Source organism: Neodiprion pinetum, chromosome 7 (genome assembly GCF_021155775.2).
Source record: "Neodiprion pinetum isolate iyNeoPine1 chromosome 7, iyNeoPine1.2, whole genome shotgun sequence".
NCBI lineage: Eukaryota > Metazoa > Arthropoda > Insecta > Hymenoptera > Diprionidae > Neodiprion > Neodiprion pinetum.
In genome coordinates this window covers 26,353,384-26,368,372 of record NC_060238.1, presented here as the reverse complement: position 1 = coordinate 26,368,372, position 14,989 = coordinate 26,353,384, and the positions used below count along the sequence as shown (strand labels likewise).

Sequence of the window (14,989 nt, the reverse complement as noted above, 5' to 3'; positions counted from 1 at the left end):
AGTGATAATTGCATCGAATTGCTTGTCGGTTGATCTTTACGTTCCACCAATTTTGTACTTTTTAATTCACAGTTTAGCGATAAATCTGCCGGATGTGTATTTTTCTAGCGCCGAAACTATCGATAGCGAAAGGTCATGTCCATGGAGAAGTATTTTTCAAAATGCCAAGAACTACAAAATATAAAAAATCCAGATGATTTCGCTGACCCCCAAATCCTATAAGATGATTGCGGGGTTCTCCGATGACTTAGATCTTAGATTAGTATTATACGCTGTGACACTTCAGCCGCATTATTTTACATTCCAGTGTATTTACGTACGTACATTGAAGAACGAGAGTCGTGATTTTTTGAATTTCTAACAGGAGTCTGCAAACGAAATAAATACAGAGATTCAGATTGAAAATTAATAGTCATTGAACCATGTGTTATTTATGTGTCTTACACGTGTCTGGGTAATACTTGAAACATCAGTATTACGCGAAATATATACTTATTGATTGAATATAAAATTTATCGAACATACCTGTGTGTTTCTGTACAAAATATAAGACAAACAGTTATACATTTATAGTATATTATATATTATATAATATATATTTTATATTATATATTATATAATATATATTATACATTTTAGAAAGAATAATTTAGTTTAGATATTCGCCCAAAAGTGATTTTCGAAACTAAATAAAGGATAAATGAGTCTGCAGTTAAAGTCGTACCAAGGTGGGTACTCGTGAAGAATAATATCTACATTCGGAGAATCTTGTTGGATACCGTAGTTTGGTAAGAGTACTTCGAACTGAAAATCTGGACGATTCAGTTCACCCCTTATTCTGCAATAGACAGAAAAAATGAAATTAAAAAGAAAAAAAAAAAAACAAACAATGAAGAGTACAAACGACACGAAACAATAATTCTACAATGCAAAAACAATAACAAACGTATTATTTTCACCTGCGTAACCGAGTGACCAAGTAGCACAAATATAAATTACGAGTCGTTGTCCAAATGTTGGTATACTTGAATTTATTTAACAGCGTGCAAGTCCGGAGTAGATGGTACATCGATGCCATCATACGCGCATAATCCTCTCCTCTCTCGTAAAACTCCATTTCAATACGTTCAAGCTTTAGATTGTTGGTAAGAGCCATAAGCACTTCATGCGCTCCGAATACTTGGTCGTCTTCAAAGAAGAATTCCCTCATATTGCGACAATGTCTCAGCATTTCTGCCAGATCGCTCATGTACGTTCTGGAATGGCCCGTTGTTCCCAGATGCACTAGCACCAATGTCTCCAGGTTTACACAGTGTTTTCCAACATCGATCAAAAACTGTCCGTCGTGGACGGGTACAAAGGCCAAACGTAGGGCTGTGAGATTCCGCCACTGCGAAATATGCAACAGAGCATCGAAGTCCCAGGTCTCGAGTTGTGGGTCGGCGCTGAAAAAAAGTAAATATTGCTCGTTTCACAATTCGCGTATCAGGCATACGTAATTGAATTATAAAATATTGAAGATCAGTTCTTACTGTCCCCAATAACAAATCGTCAGATCCCTAAGCAGGGGCGTGTTTTCTACAAGAATTTTAAAGGAACTATCGTGCGGTCCTCCGGCCGCTACATCCTGCAACGCGGCAGGTGTGCCACTACCTTCCTTAGTAAGGCGCCTCGGCAAGTATTGCGCTCCCTGAGTTCTATCTGCGTAGATTCAAACATAATGAGTTTTTTCATGGTTCACTCTTACTAGTGAATACAACTTTTACGTACGCAATATATGCATATATCATCTCTTCTATTGACGAATCGATAATCGAGCTCCATGATTTAACGTTTATTGCGGCAATCTGCTTTGCACAAAAATACATATACGCGTCGTTGACGAATATTATGAAATTTCACTTTACCTCTCGATCTTAGAACTCGACATAGAAAAAGGTTTCTCAAGTTTGGAAATGCGGATGCCACTAAATGGACATCACAATGCGTGTCAATGTCATGCTCCAAGTACAACAAAGATATCTGGTACTCGGGATCTTTCAGCAGCCGCTGAAACGCGAACGAAACAATGTTATGATTCAATTAAATTGGTGACTCATTTTTTGCTTGTTTTTGAAATATAAATACTGTGACTATTGATATACCGGGACATTACGCGAATGCGCACCATAAGGATTCTTGTGGTGCACGTCCACGTAATATCTCGATATACGATTCTACCTTTGCCTCGTCAATCCTCAATGCGAGTGGCCAGCTACTTGGGGTTGCTGACGAATCTACGGCTGTTCTTCGTAAGCAACAGAAATCCTTTGGTACCCTTTCATGGGTGAGTCTTATTGCTTCTCGCACCAAACATTCCGAAAGCACAGACCATGTATGTGGGAAATTATCAGGAGGACGGCGATGTGGAACATTGTTTGCCACTCGCGTTTTTCGTAGTTGATGACAAATTTCGATATTTTTTTCTGAAATCACAAGTTGATCTTATTTTCACGAGTCAATAACGATATTTCAAGAATTTGAGTGATGGAAAAACTGTGCTTTCTTTCCTTCCAATCGGATGCAATCATCTTTTCAGAGTTAGTACTTGGCTGAAATATTTACGTGATTTCCAGTACACAAATTGTAAAATTTGAAAATCGTCAACTGATAAGAACTTTATTTGAAAGACTCTGATTTATCAGATTTTTCGTGACTATCATATTATATATCAATTTTTGGACAGAGATCACTAAAAAATGATAATAACAGTCCTTTACCTCAGACTAAAATAAAAAAATTGGATGTCTATGAACGTAAGAAAATAAAAAACAAAGTTTGTTAAAACATACCAAGATAGAATCCTTTGAGTCCAAGATCACTACCAATCGTTTGAAAATCTGTCCATTGATTCAGATCCGGAACCATATTAACAATATGTCTATATATTGTGCGATGCACATTCCATCCATGAGCTTGAACAATCTTAAGCTTCTTCAGTTTATCATGGCCATACAGGGGCCACGAAATCAGTTTTAGTTTCCCGTCTCGGGGTGGCAATGCTATTATACGGAGCTCCACGAGTTCATTACAGTTCCATTGTAAAGTAGGAAAAAAATTGATGGAATAAGCGCTCACTTTTACTGCCAAATATTTGAGCCGGCCGAACGGGGTTCGCAGAATGTCAATAGAGTGGGACACATCTTCAATCCCATCGGGCCAATCAAAAGACAGCCTTTTAAGATTTATCAGCAATTCAAGCAAAGATACCAACTGTTGAAGGTCTCTGAATCTACGTCCGAATATATTAACATCGACCAGGTTCACTGCTCTGCCAATCGTGTTGTTCAAAATTTGTCCTGGCCTCATCCAACTTACATTGCTTACATTCACTTTACGGATATACTGATTCACGGTTTCACTCTCAAAATATTCCCATACATCTGCGACTGTTGTTATCAATCCAATTCGTGAAAAATCCAAATTCCTGAACAAACCGAAATTAAGATGGAGAAAACTGGACAAGATTAATTACTGCATAAATTTGTGGTCATATGTTATGAAGGGTGAATGGTTTCGTATAAAACAAACAGAGTTGTCTGAAGTGCAAAAACTCTGCGCGAACTTATCAATATGTTTCAGCACTAATCTACTCCTCCTTCACCAGTTGCAGTAGGAGGTATACTGTATCTCGTTGAAACTACTTTTTTCTTAGAAACGAACAAAGTATTGTAAACGAGAGTAATTGATATTTTTACAGGCACACTACAGTAGACTCACCTCAATAATTCCATATCACCGAATACAAGTTCTTCAAATGTTCTGCAAGTCCTCGCTAATCTAAGACGTTCTTTGGGGTTGAAATAGAGAAAAATTCTCACGATCATTTCTCGTGGGAGATCAAATATGTTGGTGACTCGTGACCCACTGTAATAAAGTATAAATGTGGTTCTCTTGTCGTGATTTATCATGTATCTCAAAATTTAATGCACACACGAGGGAACCGTAAAGATTTTTCGGGCTCATTTTTTTTTGGGACTGTATTATTCTAGACTGACTAAAATTTGTTTTCAACAAATGAATATCTGGAATGATGACACACCCGACGTCCATTTTGACGACAATTGCACACGATCGGAAAAATATTATTGCCGCCTGTGCAACTGGCAGAGAGTTCGAACGAATCCTTCTTCTTCCTCGACTACAAGCAGAATAAGCTCAACTATTAAGTATTGTGTATGCAAAAACTCTGAATTTTCGTAGCAGCGACGAACTTCATCCTCCCACTACCCGCAAGAATCGTGTCACGTGATCGTTATGGTTTTAACCAACCAGAGTTCCATTGCCCGACATTTCAATGTGTTCGCGATTAGTTACTTTTTTTTAGCTAGGTCAACTTGATCAACACATTCAGCCATGTAAACACCATTTCGAAAACCGTTGACGTTGCTCTGTTGCTTTCGATTGGAAATACAGTAAGTCACGAGTGTATCTGATACGTACAATATACATACATGTATAGAGGTATTACACACCTTGCGCAGGAAATGTCTCAACCCTCTGACACGAAATAGGTTTTTCGCGCTAGATTGTTGAAGAAAATTTTGCGCGCAACGGACAGCGGGCACAAGTTTTATTGCTAATCAAACAAGGCAAATATCATTTATGTGATTTGAATATTACTCCAGGTTTACCAACTAAACTTTGCCGTTCCTGAGAAAAAGAATGAATAAATTTTACATTCCTGAGGACGGGACTCAATAAATTTGACCACTAAAAAAATACATTCAATTTGGAATCAATGAAGAAATTTGATATCTTCCTCGAAATTGATGAACGGTGATATTTCCATGCGTTCATTTACAGCCACTGGTATATAATCCATACATTACGCCCCAAAAATTAAACAAAATCAAATTCTAATTCTGCGTATCCAACATATCTACATTTTGAACGAATGTACGGCTACATAAACGACTTGGAATTTTATCCGAGCACAAATCAAAATGAACGGCAATTGAACCGATGGATTTCTCCGCGGTTTTTCAGTCGGCCGACTGCATCCACTGCGCTATGTTTTGTTCAATTTTTCACCACCAATAAGTGATTATAGTGATAATTGAACTGTTTCGTAAGATGATTAACAATGAGAGGCTGTGCCCAAGTTCTCGTCGTGGTAAACATATTGTTTGATTTCCATTTCTACGTAGATCGACGGACACGACTTTATTTATAATTACTCTGCCTTTATTTAAATCGAGATGTACGTACCCATATTCGTGGCGGTTTCGTTAATCAAAGTCTCATTTTCAAAGTAATTTATACCCTCGCATAATATGAGACCGTTACCGTACAGAGGGAATTTGAATTTATACCGCATTTGGAAAAACAAAAGACGGTCCGAGTGATGTTGCAGCGAACTTCAGTTCCTTTTTCCGCCGTCCGCGTTCGGAACGTTGGTCGCGGCGGTTTGTAGATTCGAAATTTCTACGTCCGTAAAATGGCATAAGCATGTGCTGTAATTACACACGGGTTGCTCATTCGCCCAATTAACTCGGGCACCAATCTTCCAGCAACGACGAGATACGTGGACGAAGTATGAATATTCATTTTGATTCGCGTAGGGAGGGTTGAAGAAAAAGAGGACGCCGATCGAACCTGATATAAATTTCTGTTCGCAAATCTTTTCGAGTGAATGCGAATTTCACTATCGAAGTATGTATTCGTTTGTAATAATTATCGGCGTACAACTGTAGGTGGACGAAGTTCGTAAATTGTGAAACGACTCGGTGGATGCGTTTTTACGGTAGAGAATAATGTGCTCAACTTTCAACGGTTTTTCCGGCGGACTGCGTGACGTCACCAGTCACAGCGAACAGTTGACGAGCGATCGAGTCGCCATAATGACCGCGATCGGTTATCAACGCTGCGTGATTCTTTTACTGCGATTCCGTGGATTTTAAGTGTGAACTTGGTGCTTCTGAGGTGACGACGTGTGCAAATTGGACACCGACGTTGTTACGGGCTTAATTATAGTCCGGGCGAGCTGTCGAAATCTGCCGGTTACGTTATTTCCATTTGTCAAACCTGTACCGCGTAAGTATGTGATATTCCATTTCGGAAAGCAGTTTCGTTCGTCATTCTTGCGATAAAAAGTTGAAGAATGTGTCGAAAACGCGTGTCGAACTCTCGATCTGGTTCATCCGCGACGTATTTGTCAGTCATAACCTCTCGAGTACCAAATATATATCAAAGAAAGCATTCAACAGGTTCACGATAGCTCGGACCGAAGTATGTACCCAATAGCTTCAGTTTAAACAGTGTCGAACCAAGTGCTGTGCAGGTGTAAAATGATTTCGTATAAATATATAATTATAATATTGTGTATGACTGCTGGCTGTGAGCTGTTGAGCTGTGTTTACGATCAATGGTGCCATTATTGAGGACACGTCAAGTGGATTAATTCATTAGGATGTCATGGACACCCTGCGGATTATACATCCTGCTACAACCTGATGCCGCAATAGTGAGTCTCGATGTAAGGTATATTTTAATAATATTTTATGTATGCACGTAATATTTTTCATGCAATTAGTATACCATATCCCTCACAGCGTCAATTGATCGGAAAAATTTCAATTGATCGTTGTTGTAAAACGTTGGATGCGAAACGAAGCAGGCTGTGGATACGCTGAATCAGACCTGCAATCGTTCGAATGGGTAAAACGCTACGCGTTCGCGCGTTTCACTTGCGCCCGAAGACGTCGCGCCGACGAGGATCGCCAGCCGCCATGCTGCGCTTGCCATTTCCTTTCCTCTTACTTTTCTTTGCCACGCCGCTGTGCGCGATGGCCGCAAATACGCGAGAAATCACACGTGCTGTGATTTCGTTCAATTTTCGACTTTAGTCTCTCGCGCTTAAACTGCTCCGTGCGAGTGATGCAGTGTATAATTTATATAGTGTTTAAATAGTCGTAGTCTTACATCAGATATCCACATACGATGTGGTTATTGTACGAAATGATCACTAATTTTTAAATGTAAAAACGCGTGAAACTACGAGAATGTAATTTGAAGAATTGAAACGAAATCTCCGACGAAAGTAAATAAATTAGATCGTGAATCTGATACCAGATATTCACTTAAAATAATACACATAACAGCCTGAAAAAAGGGGTAGAAAGTTGATGACATGGACCTGTTAGAATTAGTTACGGTGCCACTTCAGCCGCATTCTTTTACATTCCAGTGTGTATTGAAGAACGAGAGACTTAATTTTTTGAATTTCTAGAAGGAGTCTGCAAGCAAAATGAATGCAGATATTGAAATTGAAAAATAGTAGGTATTGAACCGGAAATTATTTATCTAAGTAATACTTGAAACAATAGGCGCAACATATATTCATTGATTGAAAGTAACATTTATCGAACGTACTTATGTGTTTGTGTACAAAATATAAGACAAATGGGTTTATATTTATAGTATGTTATACATTATATATTATAAATAGTATATCTTAGAAGGAATAAATTATTGCAGCGTTCCTCCGAATACATTATTTTTATAAATAAGTAGAGGAAAAATAATCCTACAGGTCAGCTCGTTCAGCTTACGACAATTAAAGTACCAAGGTGGGCACGCTTCATGAATAATGTCTATATTTTCTAAAAATTCGCCGTCAGGACCAAAGATTACAATATCCTTGCAAAAAGGATTAACCACTTCAAATTGAAATTCCGGACGATTCAGGTCACCCTTTATTCTGCAACAAACAGAAATTATCCTCTGAGAATATGTCCTCTGAGAAATCGCGCTAAGATATGAATTTTAAAAAAAACAATGAAGAATCCAAACAATACGAAGCAGTGATTCTACAGTGCAAAAAAAAAAAATAACAAACGTATTATTTTTACCTGCGTAACTCACCGACCAAGTAGTTCCGATATAAAACACGATCCATTGTCCATACGTTGGTATACTTAAATTTATTCAACATCTTGCAAGTGTGAAGTAGATGTTCCATCGATGCGACTAAACGCGAGAGATTTTCTCTTTCTTCGCAAAACAATATATCGACACTTTCGAGCTTTGGGTTGCAGCTAAGAGAGGTAAGCAAGTTAAACACTCCGAAGGTATCCTCTTCTGAAAATGAAAATTCCCTTATATTACGACATCGCGTTAGCATGTCTGACACATCGTTCATGTAGCTTATGGACTGGCCCGTCTTTGCCAGATCTATTAGCACTAATATCTGCAGGTTTTCACAGCTTCTTCCAATCTCGATCAAAAATCTTCCATCTAAGATAGGTACATAGGCCAAACGTAAGGCTGTGAGATGTCGCCAGCGTGCAATGTGAAGCAGAGAATCCAAGTCCCACGCCTCGGGTTGTGGTTCTTCGCTGAAACAGAGTGAACACCGTTCGTTTCATAATTCGTAGTAGACACAAATGAAACATCGAAGATTGGTCCTTACTTTTCCGTGAAACAAATCGTCAGATCCCTAAGTTGGGGTGTGTTGTCTATTAGAATTTGGAAAGAATGTTCGCGACGTCCAGCCGATTCATCCCGCGACGTGCTAGCTGCGCCACTGTCTCGGCTAGCAAGACGTCTCGGCAATAATTCCCTTCGCCGAACTCCCTCTGTTTAAATCCAAAAATAATGAGTTTTTTCATGGTTAACTCTTGCTAGTGAATTCTATTTTCATATGTACAATATACATATACCATCACTACTTTTGACAAATTGATAATCGGACTTCATGATTTAATGTTTATTCCGGCAATTTGGTTTGCATGAGAATATTTACGTCGTTCACGAATAGGAAATTCCATTATACCTGGCGCTTTCAGGATTCGATATAAAATAAGATCGCGCAAGTTTGGGAATGCGAATCCCACTAAATGCACATCACAATACGCTTCGATGTCATGTTCCAAGTTCAAGAAAGTTATCTGATACCCGGGATCTTTCAGCAGCCGCTGAAACGAGAATGAAACAAAGGTGTGATTCGATTAAATTGAATGAGTCGTCATTTAATTGTTTTTGAAATATGAATACTATAACTATTAACATACCGGGACATTACGCGAATGCGCACCATAAGGATCCCCGGCTAAACTCGGAGCCGCTCCGAGTGGTTCTTGCGGTGCACATCCACGTAATATGCCCGATACATGATTCTACCTTTGCCTCTTCAACCCTCAATGCGAGTGGCAAGCTATTGGCGATTGAAGCTGCGACTGCGCCTGTTCTTCGGAAGCAACAGAAGTCCTTTGGTGCCTTTTCACAGTTGAGTTTGACCGTTTCTTGCACCAAAGATTCCGAAAGCACAGACCACAAGACTGGAAAATTCTCAATACTGTTTGCCACTCGCGTACTTAGTAATTGATCAGAAATATCCAGATTTTTTTCTGAAATCACAAGTTGGTCTTATGTTCGCGAGTAAATAGCGATATTTCAAGAATTTGAGTAACAGCAAAACTATGCTTTCTTTCTTTCTTTGCAATTAGACGCAATCATCTCTTCATAGTCGGCACTTGATTAAAAAATTGACGTGACTTCCAGTACACAAATTGTAAAATTTCAAAGTCATCAACTGATAAGAACGTTATTCGAAAAACTCTGATGTTTTAGATTTCCCGTGACTGTCAAATTATATAACAATTTTTGGACACGGAACACTAAAAAGTGATAATAACAGTCCTTTTCTTCAGACTGAAATAAAGAAATTGGATGTCTATAGACGCGAAAAAGAACAGGATAAAGTTTGTGAAAACATACCAAGATAGAATCCTCTGTTTGCAAAATCAGTACCAATCATTTGAAAATCTGTCCACTGAGTTAGGTCCGGAAGCATATTAATAATGTGTCTGTATATTGTGCGATGCACATCCCATCCATGAGCTTGAACAATCTTAAGCTTTTTCAGTCTATTGTGGCCGTACAAACGCCACGAATTCTGTTTTAGTTCATGGTCCTGGGATGGCAACGCTATTACACGGAGATCCACGAGCTCATTACAGCAGAATTGTACAGTAGGAAAAAAATTGATGGAATAAACGCGCACTCTTGCTATCAAATAATTGAGTTTGCCGAACGGGGTTTTCATAACATCAATGGAAAGGTCCACATCTTCATCCGGCTCGGGCCAATCAAGAATCAGCTTTTTAACATGTATTAGCAGTGCAAGAAAAGATCCCAACTGTCGAACGTCTTCGAATCTAATTCCCATTACATTAACATCGACCAGGTTCACTGCTTTGCCAATCGTGTTGCGTAACATCTCACCTGGCCTCATCCAAAATATATTGCTTATATTCACTTTACGGATAAGCTTGTTCCTAGTTTCATTCGTAAAATATACTTGGACATCTTCCATTGTTGTTAGCCATCCATTTCGTGAAAAATCCAAATTCCTGAATACATGGAAATTAAGATATGCAAAAATGGATGAGATTAATTACCACACAAAGCTGTGTAAGGGGTGAATGGTTTCGTATAAAAAAAAAATGAATAAAAAATTATCTGAACCGCACACTCTGCGAACTGTACCAACTTGTCAAAATACTTCAGCACTAATCTGCTCATCTATCACCAAATACAGCAGTAGATGTACCGAATTTTGTTACACTCAGAGAAAATTGTGGTTGTCGTTACCATAAAAAATAGTATGCTCAGGGGACAATACGAATTTATAGTTAATAGAACTTATTGCATTATGTTGTTCCGAACTATGAACTTATCGTTACATCTGACAAAAGTTGTATGGTTAACGGTACAATAATGAAGACCTGACCATGTTTAAACATTAGTGCGATAAACGTGATAAACTTATCGTTACTCGATTTATAATTTGGAAATTCAATACAGAAATTGTAGATTGCAGTTTGTTAACTTTTACCATACGAGTTGAGTAGCTTCATCGTAAATGTATAGTAAAACTGGAATGAAAAAAAATAGACGAGGAACTCGTAGATAATTCATCTCAATGATTTTTCGTGAGCGCAGACACCATTTCGACAACTTATCAGTAGCTACAATCGTTGAAAATGCATTTTGGATCGATTGAAACACAGCGCATTATCTTTTCCTTACCGGGGCTCAAACCCCTTTCGCTCGCAATGTTCGGATTATAAGTCGGGCGCCCTACCTACTACGCCAAACTCTCTTATAAGAATCTATGACGTTATTTGATTGATAATACAATGTACGGCCCATACGGACATGACGGGTACAGTCACTGAAAACCGATCAATAAGATTATTCCATTTATCAAGTGAATTCAGCAGAATTTTTAGTAAATTCCAAGTACCGTAAATGAAATTTCCAAATATACCTGATACATTTACTGCACAATGAAGTAAATTCAAAATACCCTTTTGCGTGTTTCCAACTAAGTTAAGCAAAATGACAAAATTTTAATGCACATTTATCGAGAATGCTTAGTAATTCACTTTATAATACGAAATTTGTAATTCAACTACAATTTTGTGTTGTAAATGTGTCGTAGACTTTCAAATATTTTCAACAGTTTATGTTTAGTTGTTGAAACTATGTTCGTAGGATCTTGTCTGAATAATTACTGTATTAGCGTTAACCATATTTAGGTCGAATCAAACTATGTATGGTGCATTCAACTATTACAAAAGTTGCAGGAATCATCTCGGGTGGTCTAAATACTTATCCGTAAATAGTTGATTATAAATTAGTTGATTGAACCATAACTCTATACTATCGAAGACTACAGAACAGAGTTCACCGCACTATACGAATATAATCCTGATGAACATCCGTGTATGGTGAAAATTATAACAAAAAATATAGTTAATTGTGCGATTATTATAGTCCCTTTGACGTTCTTGGATCAACTAGAAGTGTGTGGTAAAATTAACATTGTGTTTATAGTGCGCCAAACGATAATTTGAATAAATTCTACTATAAAAATTATCTTCCCGACTATAATATTTTAAGTATACAGATTTTTAACTATATGCGCAAATTTTTCTCTCAGTGTAAAACCAGCTTTTTCTTAAAAACGAACAGAGCACTATAAACGCGAATAATTAATTTTTTTCAGGCATAATACAGTGGACTCACCTCAATAATTCCGCATCATCGAGTACAAGATTTTTAAATTTTGTACAAGTCTTCGAGAATGCTAGACGTTCTCTGGCATCAAAATAGAGAAGAATATTCACGAGCATTTCATGCGGAACACTGAATATGTTGGTGACTCCTGACCCACTGTAATAAAGTATAAATGTGGTTCTCTTGTCGTGATTTATCATGTATCTCAAAATTTAATGCACACACGAGGGAACCGTAAAGATTATTCGGGCTCATTTTTTTTGGGATTGTATTATTCTAGACTGACTAAAATTTGTTTTCAACAAATGAATATCTGGAATGATGACACACCCGACGTCCATTTTGACGACAATTGCACACGATCGAAAAATAATTATTGCAGCCTGTGCAACTGGAAGAGAGTTCGAACGAATCCTTCTTCTTCCTCGACTACAAGCAGAATAAGCTCAACTATTAAGTATTGTGTATGCAAAAACTCTGAATTTTCGTAGCAGCGACGAACTTCATCCTCCCACTATCCGCAAGAATCGTGTCACGTGATCGTTATGGTTTTAACCAACCAGAGTTCCATTGCCCGACATTTCAATGTGTTCGCGATTAGTTACTTTTTTTTAGCTAGGTCAACTTGATCAACACATTCAGCCATGTAAACACCATTTCGAAAACCGTTGACGTTGCTCTGTTGCTTTCGATTGGAAATACAGTAAGTCACGAGTGTATCTGATACGTACAATATACATACATGTATAGAGGTATTACACACCTTGCGCAGGAAATGTCTCAACCCTCTGACACGAAATAGGTTTTTCGCGCGAGATTGTTGAAGAAAATTTTGCGCGCAACGGACAACGGGCACAAGTTTTATTGCTAATCAAACAAGGCAAATATCATTTATGTGATTTGAATATTACTCCAGGTTTACCAACTAAACTTTGCCGTTCCTGAGAAGAAGAATGAATAAATTTTACATTCCTGAGGACGGGACTCAATAAATTTGACCACTAAAAAAATACATTCAATTTGGAATCAATGAAGAAATTTGATATCTTCCTCGAAATTGATGAACGGTGATATTTCCATGCGTTCATTTACAGCCACTGGTATATAATCCATACATTACGCCCCAAAAATTGAACAAAATCAAATTCTAATTCTGCGTATCCAACATATCTACATTTTGAACGAATGTACGGCTACATAAACGACTTGGAATTTTATCCGAGCACAAATCAAAATGAACGGCAATTGAACCGACGGATTTCTCCGCGGTTTTTCAGTCGGCCGACTGCATCCACTGCGCTATGTTTTGTTCAATTTTTCACCACCAATAAGTGATTATAGTGATAATTGAACTGTTTCGTAAGATGATTAACAATGAGAGGCTGTGCCCAAGTTCTCGTCGTGGTAAACATATTGTTTGATTTCCATTTCTACGTAGATCGACGGACACGACTTTATTTATAATTACTCTGCCTTTATTTAAATCGAGATGTACGTACCCATATTCGTGGCGGTTTCGTTAATCAAAGTCTCATTTTCAAAGTAATTTATACCCTCGCATAATATGAGACCGTTACCGTACAGAGGGAATTTGAATTTATACCGCATTTGGAAAAACAAAAGACGGTCCGAGTGATGTTGCAGCGAACTTCAGTTCCTTTTTCCGCCGTCCGCGTTCGGAACGTTGGTCGCGGCGGTTTGTAGATTCGAAATTTCTACGTCCGTAAAATGGCATAAGCATGTGCTGTAATTACACACGGGTTGCTCATTCGCCCAATTAACTCGGGCACCAATCTTCCAGCAACGACGAGATACGTGGACGAAGTATGAATATTCATTTTGATTCGCGGAGGGAGGGTTGAAGAAAAAGAGGACGCCGATCGAACCTGATATAAATTTCTGTTCGCAAATCTTTTCGAGTGAATGCGAATTTCACTATCGAAGTATGTATTCGTTTGTAATAATTATCCGCGTACAACTGTAGGTGGACGAAGTTCGTAAATTGTGAAACGACTCGGTGGATGCGTTTTCTCGGTAGAGAATAATGTGCTCAACTTTCAACGGTTTTTCCGGCGGACTGCGTGACGTCACCAGTCACAGCGAACAGTTGACGAGCGATCGAGTCGCCATAATGACCGCGATCGGTTATCAACGCTGCGTGATTCTTTTACTGCGATTCCGTGGATTTTAAGTGTGAACTTGGTGCTTCTGAGGTGACGACGTGTGCAAATTGGACACCGACGTTGTTACGGGCTTAATTATAGTCCGGGCGAGCTGTCGAAATCTGCCGGTTACGTTATTTCCATTTGTCAAACCTGTACCGCGTAAGTATGTGATATTCCATTTCGGAACGCAGTTTCGTTCGTCATTCTTGCGATAAAAAGTTGAAGAATGTGTCGAAAACGCGTGTCGAACTCTCGATCTGGTTCATCCGCGACGTATTTGTCAGTCATAACCTCTCGAGTACCAAATATATATCAAAGAAAGCATTCAACAGGTTCACGATAGCTCGGACCGAAGTATGTACCCAATAGCTTCAGTTTAAACAGTGTCGAACCAAGTGCTGTGCAGGTGTAAAATGATTTCGTATAAATATATAATTATAATATTGTGTATGACTGCTGGCTGTGAGCTGTTGAGCTGTGTTTACGATCAATGGTGCCATTATTGAGGACACGTCAAGTGGATTAATTCATTAGGATGTCATGGACACCCTGCGGATTATACATCCTGCTACAACCTGATGCCGCAATAGTGAGTCTCGATGTAAGGTATATTTTAATAATATTTTATGTATGCACGTAATATTTTTCATGCAATTAGTATACCATATCCCTCACAGCGTCAATTGATCGGAAAAATTTCAATTGATCGTTGTTGTAAAACGTTGGATGCGAAACGAAGCAGGCTGTGGATACGCTGA

General features: G+C 38.4%; 3 protein-coding genes across 5 annotated transcripts in view; 1 reads left to right on the top strand and 2 right to left on the bottom strand.

Annotated features, from left to right (window-relative positions):
- Positions 1 to 320: 320 nt before the first annotated feature.
- Positions 321 to 4,235, bottom strand: LOC124222889 (uncharacterized). Its single transcript, XM_046634363.2, has 8 exons — positions 4,082 to 4,235; positions 3,760 to 3,906; positions 2,832 to 3,466; positions 2,221 to 2,465; positions 1,908 to 2,049; positions 1,533 to 1,701; positions 960 to 1,445; positions 321 to 838 (listed from the first exon to the last, which is right to left on the bottom strand). Exons 1-8 carry the CDS (start codon positions 4,090 to 4,092, stop codon positions 655 to 657), a joined length of 2,019 nt encoding a protein of 672 aa, XP_046490319.1. The 5' UTR covers positions 4,093 to 4,235; the 3' UTR covers positions 321 to 654.
- A 3,130-nt stretch (positions 4,236 to 7,365) lies between these two features.
- Positions 7,366 to 12,570, bottom strand: LOC124222888 (uncharacterized). 2 transcript variants are annotated; one of them, XM_046634361.2, is made up of 8 exons: positions 12,397 to 12,570; positions 12,076 to 12,222; positions 9,760 to 10,394; positions 9,163 to 9,389; positions 8,816 to 8,957; positions 8,453 to 8,618; positions 7,893 to 8,378; positions 7,366 to 7,741 (listed from the first exon to the last, which is right to left on the bottom strand). In XM_046634361.2, exons 1-8 carry the CDS (start codon positions 12,405 to 12,407, stop codon positions 7,510 to 7,512), a joined length of 2,046 nt encoding a protein of 681 aa, XP_046490317.1. In that variant the 5' UTR covers positions 12,408 to 12,570; the 3' UTR covers positions 7,366 to 7,509. The 2 variants fall into 2 exon arrangements, with proteins under 2 accessions (XP_046490317.1, XP_046490318.1); XM_046634362.2 differs by having other exon boundaries at positions 7,601 to 7,741; positions 7,906 to 8,378.
- A 1,851-nt stretch (positions 12,571 to 14,421) lies between these two features.
- LOC124222643 (band 4.1-like protein 4A) overlaps positions 14,422 to 14,989 on the top strand; it is a 53,867-nt gene continuing 53,299 nt past the window's right edge. Inside the window, exon 1 of one of the 2 annotated variants that reach the window (XM_046633825.2) lies at positions 14,422 to 14,820. The gene's annotated coding sequence lies outside the window, so the exon portion shown is untranslated. Of the gene's footprint in view, positions 14,833 to 14,989 lie in introns of both variants that reach the window. The other variant, XM_046633822.2, reaches the window with a different exon arrangement.